The sequence below is a fragment of the Nipponia nippon genome, unplaced genomic scaffold (genome assembly GCF_047370975.1).
Source record: "Nipponia nippon isolate SJK-2023a ecotype South Korea unplaced genomic scaffold, ASM4737097v1 scaffold_3, whole genome shotgun sequence".
Lineage (NCBI taxonomy): Eukaryota > Metazoa > Chordata > Aves > Pelecaniformes > Threskiornithidae > Nipponia > Nipponia nippon.
Window position 1 is genome coordinate 29,184,487 of NW_028262347.1, and position 13,194 is coordinate 29,197,680.

At 37.1% G+C, this 13,194-nt stretch overlaps 1 protein-coding gene across 7 annotated transcripts in view; it reads left to right on the plus strand.

The window, feature by feature from the left end:
• LOC148054535 (uncharacterized) overlaps positions 1-13,194 on the plus strand; it is a 19,661-nt gene continuing 6,467 nt past the window's right edge. Inside the window, exons 1-5 of one of the 7 annotated variants that reach the window (XM_087768034.1) lie at positions 1-222; positions 1,423-1,819; positions 2,734-2,845; positions 4,303-4,393; positions 12,579-12,737. In XM_087768034.1, coding sequence (XP_087624160.1) covers positions 1,717-1,819; positions 2,734-2,845; positions 4,303-4,393; positions 12,579-12,599 — 327 coding nt within the window. In that variant the 5' untranslated portion in view covers positions 1-222; positions 1,423-1,716 and the 3' untranslated portion in view covers positions 12,600-12,737. Of the gene's footprint in view, positions 223-1,386; positions 1,820-2,733; positions 2,846-4,302; positions 4,394-5,546; positions 5,680-12,578; positions 12,738-13,194 lie in introns of those variants that run through there. The other 6 variants (XM_087768030.1, XM_087768028.1, XM_087768031.1 and 3 more) reach the window with 6 other exon arrangements.

The following is a 13,194-nucleotide window of genomic DNA, read 5'->3' on the forward strand; positions in this document are numbered from 1 at the left end:
TTTTAACCTTATCTATGAAACCCACATGGTAAACTCCATGCAGTTCAGTTTATCTGCTTAAAAAAGATGATGGGATGAGCTCACCCTGCCAAGGTTCAACTGTGTAGCAGCCTACATAGAGTTTAAAGTAAGTAAATGAATGGAGGAGTATCTTCAACTGATATTGCCGTATTGCAGCTGATGCAGTGGGAGATAACCCTAAGCAAAATCAGATTAAAAAAGGTAAGCAAATTCAATATACGAAAGGCACAATTCACTGAAATAACACATTAAAAATATTGTGCAATACATAATAAATTACATACCGATGACTGTGATGATCAAAGATGGGTCCAGATGTGGTCACTGTTAATGAGATACCACAGATAGGCCAAGTTCATTGTCATAAGCCAACCATACAGCACTTCCTGACAGTACAACATAGTTCTAACAAATACACAGCTAATCTAAAATAATTGTTTTATTACTTTCCTTTAAAATATGTATCATTCTAAAGTGTTATTGAAAATTCTCAGAAAGCGGGCAGTTCAGACATTAACATCAGCAGCCTTTCAAGTAGGCTACAAATATGGGATATGTTGTATCTTACTACAGCAACCAAGTTATAGGCTGTTGCACATGTGTATTCCAATATACTCTTCCATTGCCAGATCATAAAATTCAGGTATGGTCTTCTAGATCATTAATGGCAGAGTTTGTGATCGGTGTGAAGAGAAGCTCAAAACACTTGTAAATAGGCAGTAAGTATAGTTTGTAGGCAGGTAAAAATTTCCTGAAAGCAAAAAAAGAAAAAGAAAAACACCCCACCAAAAACGGAACTCCAAGGTTTTTTTCGCTATTAAAAATTTTCTGTAAAACAGATTCCTATTAAAAATGCACAAAATGCAGCATATAATCATATATCTTCAGGACAAATTTGGTCATCACCATTTTCTAGTCTGAGCTCCTACACAAGCCTTATGGTAGATATTACCTGCAGCCAAAATAGACTTGTCACTGAATGAAAGAAAGCATTTTAGAAAGGCACAAGTTGTTTATTTAAAGTAAACCCACAATATCCCAAAATTAACTGCTGCAAAGGTTATTTACTTACATTATTAAGAACTCGAACTATATTTCTAGCTTGAATTTTCCAAGGCAAACTTTTAGTCTTTGAGTTTTTTTGGATATCAGATAGTTTCTTGTGGAAGAAGTTTTGGATAGCAGAGTTGCTCATCTCAAGAGTGCTGTAGAAAGTTTGTGCATAACTCTTCAAATCAAAAATATTTTATTAAAAATATTACTGCTTACACAATGAAGTGATCGATAACTATTACTTATAGATCAATGCAGGTGTAGGTACCCAAATTTTCTCCCCATCCTCACACTTACCTTTCCCTTCTCAAGGCTACTCTTTAACTCACGCTGACTTCCTTCCGTCAGCAGGAACAGAAGAAACTGGAAACATTTTACATGCAGGTTTGCAAATGACACCAAACTGAGTGGTGCAGTTGACACGCCTGAGGGATGGGGTGCCATCCAGAGGGACCTGGACAAGCTCGAGAAGTGGGCCCATGTGAACTTCATGAGGTTCAACAAGGCCTAGTGGAAGGTCCTGCACCTGGGTCGGAGCAAACCGCGGTATCAGTACAGACTGGGGGATGAAGTGATTAAGAGAAGCCCTGTGGAGAAGGACCTGGGGGTACTGGTGGATGAAAAGCTGGATGTGAGCTGACGATGTGTGCTCGCAGCCAAGAAAGCCAACCGTATCCTGGGCTGCGTCAAAAGAAGCATGGCCAGCAGGTCGAGGGAGGTGATTCTGCCCCTCTACTCTGCTCTGGTGAGACCCCACCTGCAGTACCGCATGCAGCTCTGGGGTCCTCAGCACAGGAAGGACATGGGCCTGTTGGAGCGGGTCCACAGGACGGCCACAAAAATGATCAGAGGGATGAAACACCTCTGCTATGAGGAAAGGCTGAGAGAGTTGGGGTTGTTCAGCCTGGAGAAGAGAAGGTTCCGGGGAGGCCTTATTCCAGCCTTTCAATTCGTAAAGGGGGCTTATGAAAAAGACGGGGACAGACTTTTTAGTAGGGCCTGTTGTGATATGACAAAGGGTAATGGCTTTATACTAAAAGAGGGTAGATTCAGACTAGATATAAGGAAGAAATTTTTCACGATGAGGGTGGTGAAACACTGGAATGGGTTGCGCAGAGAGGCTGTAGATGCCCCATCCCTGGAAACATTCAAGGTCAGGTTGGACAGGGCTCTGAGCAACCTGATCTAGTTGAAAATGTCTCAGCTCATTGCAGGGGAGTTGGACTAGATGACCTTTAAAGGTCCCTTCCAACTCAAACCATTCTATGATTCTATGATTCTACATCCTTCTTAACACCCTAGATCTCCTAAATGTTTCTGAAAGATGGACAATAATATTTAATAAAACTTTTTGTGATTGATTGCTTGTACCATAGTACTTGTGAGTTCAAGTTATCCTTCTGCTACGTCAAAGAACATGATTTTCGACTTTGTAACATGCATTAACACATGTATTACTGTCAACTTCATAGCTCTTTTCAGTAGTAGGATCATGGCAGGATCTCTATCCTAAATATAGTGCAGCAACACTGAAATGGGAAGGCTGTTATAGTTAAAAGGGCTAAAGAAAAGACTTGGAGTTAAAGCCAAATTATATTATAAAATAACAGTATTACAAGTGAAACTTACAAATTGTTTTATTTTGTTTTTTAAATTTAGATCAAAAGCAGAAGTACGTGCAGTATCTGCATAAAAGCACAGTAAAAGGGAATTTGAAGGTCACTACCATGCCTGGTTTGGAGTACTTTTGGTTCCTGGTGTTCACGGCCTGGTTTGTATATTACCCTTCTCCAAAACATCCTGTTTAAAGCCATGTAAATTGTCAGGTGCCAGAACAGAGCTGAATGCATCTGTGTTGTAGATAAGGATTTGTACTCTATAAAACACAACCACTGAAGTGCTGTGGGCTTGACAGTGCCTTAGACACCAACTGATCCTAACAGGGCAACCAACCCCTTCTAGTCCAAGGAAATCCACCTCCACAGAGCGCAAACATAGAAACAAATAAACAGTAGGATGCCTAAAATGAAATTAGAGACATGCAGATTTAACTCCTTCCATATCCAGAAACAGAATAAAGAAATGCATTCTCTTTTAGAGAAGCAATTGGTTCCAGTAATGCTGTGCATTACCCTGGGAGCAAGAAGTCTTTCTACCGTAAATGATTCTTGTTCGGGTTTGATGTTTTTCTGCCACAGGATGGACTCCACAGTGGGGAGAAAGGGAATAAGAGGCTTAATGACTGTTTTGTGCTGGCTCGAGCTGGCAACTGAGAATTAAACTCAGTGTAAACATGAATTTAAAATATGAAAAGGTATTGTTCTACATTTTATTTTTCTGTTTATAGTAAGTATAAGTATAATAGTATAAGAAGTATTTTGTTTCTGTAAAATATTTTCTAACACGATGGCAAAGATTTCATTAAAATTGATAAATTATGAAGTAAAACAAAATAAAATATTGAGATGAACTATTTCTGATGTAATCACAATGAAGTCCGAGGACTTGCGCGAAGATGAATTCAGCTCAACAAGCTTTATCCTACTTAGGACAAAACACATCACATGGCATGGTTTATGGTAGTTTCAGCTATTCCTTAGCAAGCTCAAGCAAGTAGCTCACTCAAGCAGGTAATACATCTCACATGAAAAAGTAACAGATCATATATTGAGGCATGCAAAATGACGTTTCATCAAAACAAAATGTCAACTAGTAATTCATTACATTCCTACAAATAAGTCAAGAAGAAATATTCAGTATTCAATTACAACTAAGTGTGCTGGATTGCAACAATTAATTTATTTGCATATATTCCCTTCAGTTATTCAGCTTTTCACCTTGTGGTTAATATTGCACCTTAATAAAAAAACTTATTTAGGACTTTGGAAGAAGCCTGAAATTCAGCAAAAGTGAATGTTTCAAACTCTGTACTGATTTTTTAATGCATTCAAGATTATTTGGAATTTGTCTTGACATGAAAGATTATCTCAGCAAAGACAAATGATGGACAACAGCAGCTTTTGAGTTAATGGGACAGGAAGTTTAAGAATATTGGCTAAAAAGTGTGGCTAACTGAACACAGAATATTGTAACATGAACTATATAGAGACTTAGTAAATTTAGAATAACTTAATGAATTTACCTGAATCACTTAGTCATAATAATCCTAGACACTGTATTTATAGCAAGCAAAAAAACCCTAAGCCAAGTATTTCTATTGCTTTTCAGGTTAACAAGGCTCCTTTTGCTTCTGCAACCTGAGCAGTATCTGGATCTGGCATTATACTGCATTAGTATTTTACGCACATTGCTTACAATTGTGAGTATTCATGAAATTTACATTACCTTTTCTCAGCAGTATCGAACTAATTGCCAATATCAAATGATGTTTGCAAAAATATGGTATCTAGAATTCCACAAATATAAAAATATTTCCATATGAAAAGAATACCTAGTCAATCCTTCCCCAAAATATTAAAATGAAAAATACTAAAACAAGCATATTCTACAAATAGAATAAATAATACAGTGAAACAGAAGACTGTATGTTATATTGCTGTGTGAGATCATGGTATCACATCCAGAGATCTATAAAAATGTAGTTAATTTTGTGCATCTTCAATATGAGTTCATAATACACAGTATAGTTGCTCCTTTTGTGGTGCCAGAGAGTACACTATGGATGAGTACTAAAACTATTGTGCATTCTGTGTTATATTTTCATAATATAGAATGCTCTTACTTACATATTGTGTATTATTCCTAATACATATTCAGAGCATATATTGTAACAGCTCCTTTGGAACGACTAACATGTATGCTGTGAATGTGTATTAACAGCAGAATGCATTTGCATATTATGAGTCCATAATACTGAATGCACAATCAAATATTTGACAAAAAGTCATTGCTATACATACAAGCAGAAGTTATTTTCTCATGCTTCTCACTCACAACTGTGCCATCTTGCACAGTCATTTCTCACCCACATCTTTACAACTCCAAAGAAAAAAAAATCAAGTACTGCAACAATTTTATGAGTTATAGTTTTCTTGAAGTAAAATATTTCATGAGGCCTTTTTTTGCTCTCTTTGTTCTATCTTATAATGAATATTTTCTTTAATCGCCTGAATATATCCTCCTGGTTTTTCATTTTGGCATCCATGGAAATGACTGGACTAAGGTCTTAGCATCAAATGGTCATTTCGATATTACATGTAAAATACTGGTCATAGGAAAAACAAACATAAAAATAAACCTCAGTCAGTTCTACTAGTGTTTTTAACTATTGTGATTTTGTTTGTTTATATATTTGCCTAAAATAATGGGTTTTTTCGCCAGACAGGAACATGCAAATCTCTAGACTGGACAGAACTAAAATTACAAAATAACATTGCAAAATAACATTACAAAATAACATGGTTACAAAACTTCATTTGAATCAAAAAGTCATTGTTTTTCTACATTGACAGATGAGCATCCTGGCAATCCATGCAAGTAGAGATGGAAAAAGGCACCCTTACTTGTCTAAAACAGGGAATTAAAGAAAAATAGTCTTCTGCCTCAGTTTCTTGCTTAGCTAAATAAAAGTAATGCAAACCTTGGGTCAAGGTCTGATATAATTCTGTGTCTGTGCTCACAGGATGGGTATTTTTCCCAGGAAGCAAAAGCAAAGCTAAAGACAACTTGGCTTTTGCCCAGTTCCCTTCCTCATCCTTTAGACTTGCTGGCATAGCTAGAAAGACACAAGAGGAAATTATCTATACCATTTCAAGGACTGCATAGTGATCATACTGACTATTAGTTTTTAAAATACTTTCAGCTGCATTATTTCAATAAGCAGTACTGAAAGGTATTTTATAGTTCTGCTATCACCGCGGAGACATTAACTCCAAAAAGTATACAGATAAGTCCTGGCAACTAATGGCAAGTATAAACTACCAAGCATACAAGAACCAAATATTTATGCATGAATATAATAATACCTCAGCTAAAATATTAACAAAATCAGAAAACACAAGTTAGATTCAAAGGGTCCCCCATATAGCTGGTACTTTTAGATCACACATATGGGGCTGCAGTCCTGCCCACTGAATGATGGACACAATTATATTCCCCATTATGGTGTGTAATATCTGCCACATATCAGAGAGAGAGAGTGTGTGTGTATGTGGACATAAAATCACTGGAATTTTAGTGTTTTCCCTTTAAAAGAAATGGTTACATTTTAGTTTAGTGAGGAAGCCTATTACACTGTACAAATTCCTTCATTTCTCTTTTCCTTTTTCTGTGGTTTATTTCAAGCATTTTAAAGTATTAATGAAAATGCTGTAAAAGTCATAATGTTAAAGTATAATTTTATTTAACATTGTTTTACATTATAAGAGCTATAAACAGGCTCCTGTAAACTTATACAAGCAGTTATTTTGAGGTCTGAGATGTTTTTTTTTCTTTTATGATTGTAAATAAAAGTAAGATAGTTTGTACTCAATTATTTTATAATTCTAAAATACTAGCTGCTCTCTGTCAGAGATTGTTTCAAGATATAAATGCCAGCAGTCCATAAATTACCTTGATCATCAATGATCAACAAAACCAAGTTAAATACTTTTCTGTGGTTTTCCAAAGTGAGCTTTACATCTTCTCAATAAATTATTTGAATTTTCAGTTTAATACACTTTATTATAATAAAAGTAAAGTTCTGATAACCATGATCTACAGCCAAGTAAAATTTAAGCAATTGTGCCGTGGTAGCTTTCACTGTAGAATCTCTGGTGTTCCAGTCCTGGATCTCTGACCAGTTCCCTGATTTTTGCCCAATTTCGTTATGTTAGTAAAATAATTTTTTTAAAAGTCAAATTTTTTAATGTAGTAGTGGTAAACCAATCCTGAGCTTGATCCAATACTCTCCAGAGTCTAGTTAAACTTTCAAGCACACTTTTATTGTGGGCTTCAAGAAGGTTTGACACCTGTTTTTTAGGGTAAAAACTATACTTTTAATTAGTTTACACCATGAAAATAATTAAGGAGTAAATCAAGGGAGCAGCACAAAAGCTACTACCATTTTTTCTCAGACATTTGTCACTTGCAGCGAGGACATGAGATGTTCCAGCCCGCTTCATTTTTCCCCACCTCAGCATCCATCTGTTCTGAGGCTGGAAATGGGAGCACTCCTCCTGTGGCCACCCCGCACTCTCAGCCCAAAACAATAAATACTTCTCACCAGATTTGTATCTTGCCTCCTCGTATTACCATTTGTGGGTAATTCTGGAAAAGAATCATATAAAATTTAGAAAAGGATTATTGAAGTGCTCTCTCGAAACACCATAGCATCACCAAGGTCTTATTTTCTTGAGGAAAAAAATACAATTTACACCTGGAAATTTATGTGAAGGAGCACTCAAGGCCTATATTCAAGAAGTATCTCCTTCTGCCTGCCATTGTAATGGGATCAAATATGCTAAGAATTAAGAAAAACACCTTAAATAATCTGTGAGAATGTGAAAATTATGCAAGTCATCCTGTAAAACCTTGGTGCCATATATGAAGAATTAGTACAAAACCCCTAAATCTTCAGAAACATCTAAGTTATCAGCCATTGAATTTTCTTTTCATAAAACTGTAGCTGGAAAAGAGAAAACATGAGGGTAAGCAGAAACACAAAGGTATGTTATTTTTTCCTTTATAATACCAAAAAAAGAACTCTCTCTTACGACATCCACAGCTTCTAATATCTTGTCACACTTTAAATTCTTCTCCTTCATGAGATTTGTTATGGAATGAGAAGTGGTGAGTAGCACCAACAAGCTCCCATGACAAAGGAGACAGTATAGTACTTTTTAAAATAAAGCAGAATATATTTGATCTCATTTTCTCAACATAAATGAGTGAACTTGGGAACAATGGAGTGACTTTGGCCTCACATTGCTGCAAACGACATCAGAATCTTGACCCTTGGATATAGCAATCTGTAAAATATTGCATTAATTTGCTCTGCAGTTTGCAGGGAAATGCACAATTTGGGAATTTGGTTAAATAAAGTGAAGGTTTTAGAAATATACAACAGATTTTTGTACATATACATTAATGTTTGTCTAAGTATCTGTCTAGACACCCGTAGTTAACTACACTCACAATGTGCATGCGTAAAGGATATGCTACAGTAGACCATGAGATTATACATTTATCCTCATTTGTGAAGGTGGATGCCTAGAACTCATGAATGGAAAAAGATATATTATAAAGTATTTAATCCTAATCAATATTTATTAAAGGAGACAAAGTAACAGTAAGGAAAACCTACAGTACTTTAGAAAAAAAGCAGCAAGCTGGATTTCTTATCTTGTAATAGTTAATGAAGTTCTATGATTTATTTTAACCCTGAAGTGGGTTTTAAAAAAACCTAATTATATTAATGTACTAAAAGAAATACAATTGTCACTTAGTTTCATTAAGCGTGACAGGTGACAGTTCCAAAGATAAATGCTGAAACTTGTGAAAATTGCAAGTTCAGGTTGAAGTGACAATAATATGGTAGCAATAGGATGGAATTGTGTTTCTCACTGCATTAATCAATACTACAATTTATTTTTTAATGGATGAAGAATGTTTAATTTCATTAATTTATGACTAGGTTCTTTCTACTTAAGTCTTATTTTTGGTCTTTGGATTTTGGTTTCATTTTAAAACATTCTGGTTATTTATACGTCCACAGGCAATCCCATAAAATATCACTGTTGGGAAAGAATCAGTTTTCTGCATGCCATGTGCAATTTGGGAGATTGATAATATAACTAAATCAATTAAAGGGGACATGGCTCTAATAAGACTGGAAAAGTTGTACTGTTGTCACCTGTGCTGTACTCTGTGCAAAATCAGAAGATTTAAATTTTCTCAGTTTATGATATCTCACTTATCTTTGCAAACCACAGGCGACACCTGCAATCCCCTAGCAAAACCTAGCTTTTTTATTTCCAGTTATGAACACATGCACTACCGTACTGACTCAGTGTTATATTTAGATTAGCACAGCCTGTTTCATAGTGTCACAGATCTGAAGCTCTTGAACTGGGGCAGAGAGGATCCTGCCATAAACTATTTTCATTACAACTTTATGATTCAAAACATAAACACACACACACACACACACACACACTCCTTGCTGGCATGCACAGATGGGGTTTGCTTATGTTGTACTTTGTGATAGACCACATAGTTGAGTTTTAGTACTTTGGGATAAGCAAGCAGTTAAAAACTTTAATTTCTATCACCGTTAATGACCAGTGGTAAGGTGTGTGTACAGTAGACATTTATGGACGTTTATCAGCAAGAATGCTTGCAGCACCTAGAACAAGCGCGTATTTGGGCTATTTTCTTTAAGTGTGATTAAATAACATATATACAGTAACTGATATGTAAATTTAAGCTTCAGAAATGGCAATAATGAAACCATTTAAGCAATCTCCTTCACAGTACTATAAAATCAATATGTGAAGGGTTTCTGGAGCAGATCTTTGGCTCTGGTTCAGGATGCAAAACCCTTTCCAAGCAAAAAATATAGGCAGTACCAAGTATCAGACAGTACTGAAAACTACCCCTGTCAACAGGCCTAAGCATGTCTTTGACCCCACTAGGGATAAGAAATAATGTAAACATTTTCATGTTGAATGTAAATAAATACATTATGCCAAGTGTAAATGACCATGAACCTGTTGGTAGCTTTCTCTGCTAATATCACGTATTTATGTTCTTTGCGTGTTGTATAAGCTTTAAGTTATGGACTTGCAACTTATATTGCTCTTTACATCTCCTGTACATCTGGTTCATTATTCTCATGACCTACCAAAATTCACATATAAATAGGTAATGTCTCTTAAACTTATTAATCCAGTTTGATTAAGGGACAACATTCATAGTGGAGAAGTATATGAGGCAATTTATGGCTTTTGAGGGTGATTAAATGCTGAAGTGGAGCCACGGCATTTGATAATCACAAGAGCTATTTATTGCTGGAATATTCCAGCCACATGAATGTTTTTCCTATCAGCCAGTAAGAGAAGCACATTTAACAAACAACATTAAGAAGTCAGATTTTTCTAGATAAATGAAGGTTTGAAATTCTGTGATGTAACTGCAGTTGAGAACACTCACTTGTGTCCCATGAAGGGCAGGTATAGGTAAAGCATATATAGAATTCGGAAGGAATATGTTCCTCTACCTAAGAGCAGGGCTAAAGCCAAATAATTCCATAAGGGAGTTACCTGTATAGAAACTGAGGGCTGAGACTGAAGCGTGAACATACGTGATTTGACTTAGGATTTATGACGCATTTTCATATTGCTACTGTAAATGAGTAACAATTATAATCTGCCAAACTGGCCTGTTAGCACATGTTGGAAACAAGCCCAAAGCGGCTGCAATTCTTCAGTCTCATGGGAACAGGCCTGTTTCGTTTATACCTCCAAAAATATAAATGAACTAAGGAATGACGCCTTAGGAAGAGGCCACTACGGAATTAGGAGAAGGGAGGGTCTGGTGGAAAACCCTCATAAGAGCTTGGAGAGGAAGCTGGAGTTGAGAATTTGGGGGATTTTTTTGATTTTTGTTTTTAGTTAATGCCATGAGTCACAAGTAAAAGGCCAGTGCAGGGATACTACTCCATATTTATTTAGGCAGTGAATACCAAGAGACTCAAATCATTCACAGATCCCACACAGTACTCTGCTATACACAAAATAGCAATGTTTGGTTATTTTACTATTTTACAAAGAAGGAATCACTAGTACTCATGTAAAAACAAGGTAACGTCTTCTGCAGCTGAACTACTAAACCCAAGAACATTAGGCTGTAATCTGGTGACTTCCAGAACTGGGGCAACTAATCTGTACACGCCCAGTGACCTTTCTGATCACCATTCTCCTTCGTTCTATTCCTCTGAACTCATATGCGTCAGTCTGAAGCGGTATAAAATTCAACCCTCTTTTCATTTAGTACAAATGAAGAAAGGTGGAAGGAAGATGCTGGAGAGTTGGGCAGGCAGGTTAGGAGAGTCTGTCCAAGTAGACTACATAGAAAGCAGGTAACACTGCTTGCAGACCCCACCTGCAGCACTGCGTCCAGCTCTGGGGTCCTCAGCACAGGAAGGACATGGACCTGTTGGAGTGGGTCCAGAGGAGGGCCACAAAAATGCTCAGAGGGCTGGAACACCTCTGCTGTGAGGAAAGGATGAAAGAGCTGGGGTTGTTCAGCCTGGAGAAGAGAAGGCTGCGGGGAGACCTTATTGCGGCCTTTCAATATTTAAAGGTGGCTTATGAGAAAGATGGGTACAGACTTTTTAGCAGGGCCTGTTGCAATAGGACAAGGGGTAATGGTTTTAAACTAAAAGAGGGTAGATTTAGACTAGATATAAGGAAGAAATTTTTCACGATGAGGGTGGTGAAACACTGAAATGGGTTGTGCAGAGAGGCTGTAGATGCCCCATCCTTGGAAACATTCAAAGTCAGGTTGGACAGGGCTCTGAGCAACCTGATCTAGTTGTAGATGTCCCTGCCAATTGCAGGGGGGATGGACTAGATGACCTTTAAAGTTCCCTTCCATCCCAAAGCATTCTATGATTTTATGATAAGCTGGCACTTTCTTAACTGTAAGTCAGAAAATAAACATAAAGTGTTTATCCTTCTCACTGACCATTTAGGAGAAAAAGAAAAGAAGGCCTCATTTGCCCCAACAGTTTTGTCCTCAGCTTTCTGACTTTCTCCCTTCATATCCACTAGCAATGATTCTCAGAGATAAAAGGGAGGAAATCCAAATTTCAGAACGTCTTTTTTAGCAGCATCCTAGCAAGGACTGGAGATAGACTATTACTGCACCGTAAAATACATGAGTACTTTTATTTACAGTTGCTAGAGGTCTAATTTCAATTTCTAGTTTCTTCTCCCTAGGTAATTTCAGAAGGAGGTAGGAAGACAGAGGAACACAGCATTGTAGGGGGGCACTGATTTTCACTCCCCTTTGCTCACAGGTGCTCTATAACTCCTGTTACACACACGGTCTCACACGGTGAGAGGGCAGAACCAAGGAACTGCCGTGTTGAGTCACTCCAGAGTCTCTCCCAGAGCAGTCTGTCTCAGAGAGCAGGTAACACCAGGTATTTCAGGGAAAAGTGGAAGAAGTCAGTAATAAACATGTGGAATAATTCCTTCACATCTACACACAATGAGATCATATACTAATTTGCAGAGCTTTTTCTTTACCTCAGACATCAGACTTTGTCCATAAAAGACACCACCCCTATGCATAAACGGTTTATACAGTTCAATCACTCCATTCTGTTCTTCACAAAAAAACGTATAAAATCTGACACTAATGTGAAGACGGATTCCATTTTTTTCTCTAAAAATTGCTCAAGCCTCAAACTGAATACGGCCTCAGTTTGTGTAAATTCTGAGTCCCAGCTGCGTTTCTTCTGCATCTACCATTGCTTTTTTTTTTTTTTTTTAATGCAGGAAACCTCAACTCTCTTCTAAAATCTACCACAACCTTTCACTGTATCTACAAGCGAAACACTCAATCTTTGCATGTCTTCTTTTTATTATCTATGAAATAAGGATGGCAGTATTTGCTTCTGAGGAAGGTTATATTTGCCTGAGATCCTGGGACAGCAGGTACCAATGAATTCCAAGCAGTAATTATTTGTTAAAAATCTCAAGACGAGAATTTGGGAAATGAGCAAATACACCTGTCAATCATCTTCTGCAGGACCATGTCTGGAGGCTACATTAGGAGGCACGATTACCAGATTTTCAGTCTTGCCCGACTATCGGTGTTCAAGCTTGGCCTATCTCACCTGTGGTATTATTGACAGAGATGTCTTTAACCACTTTCGCTTTCCTCAGGCAGTCAGAAAGGATGTGATGACAAAATAAGAGCTACCACCGAGATAGCAGGGTAGTTATCTCTGAAAGCATACTGGGCCACGGTTTCAGAACAATCCCACAACACTATTTAGAAGTTGACTGGCTTCTTGTTAAGGACATAACAAATCAGTTTGTTCATTCTTGGGATGATAATGCCATTTCACTGAAGTATAACTGAGTTCCTTTTACATTTACTGTGTGCAGC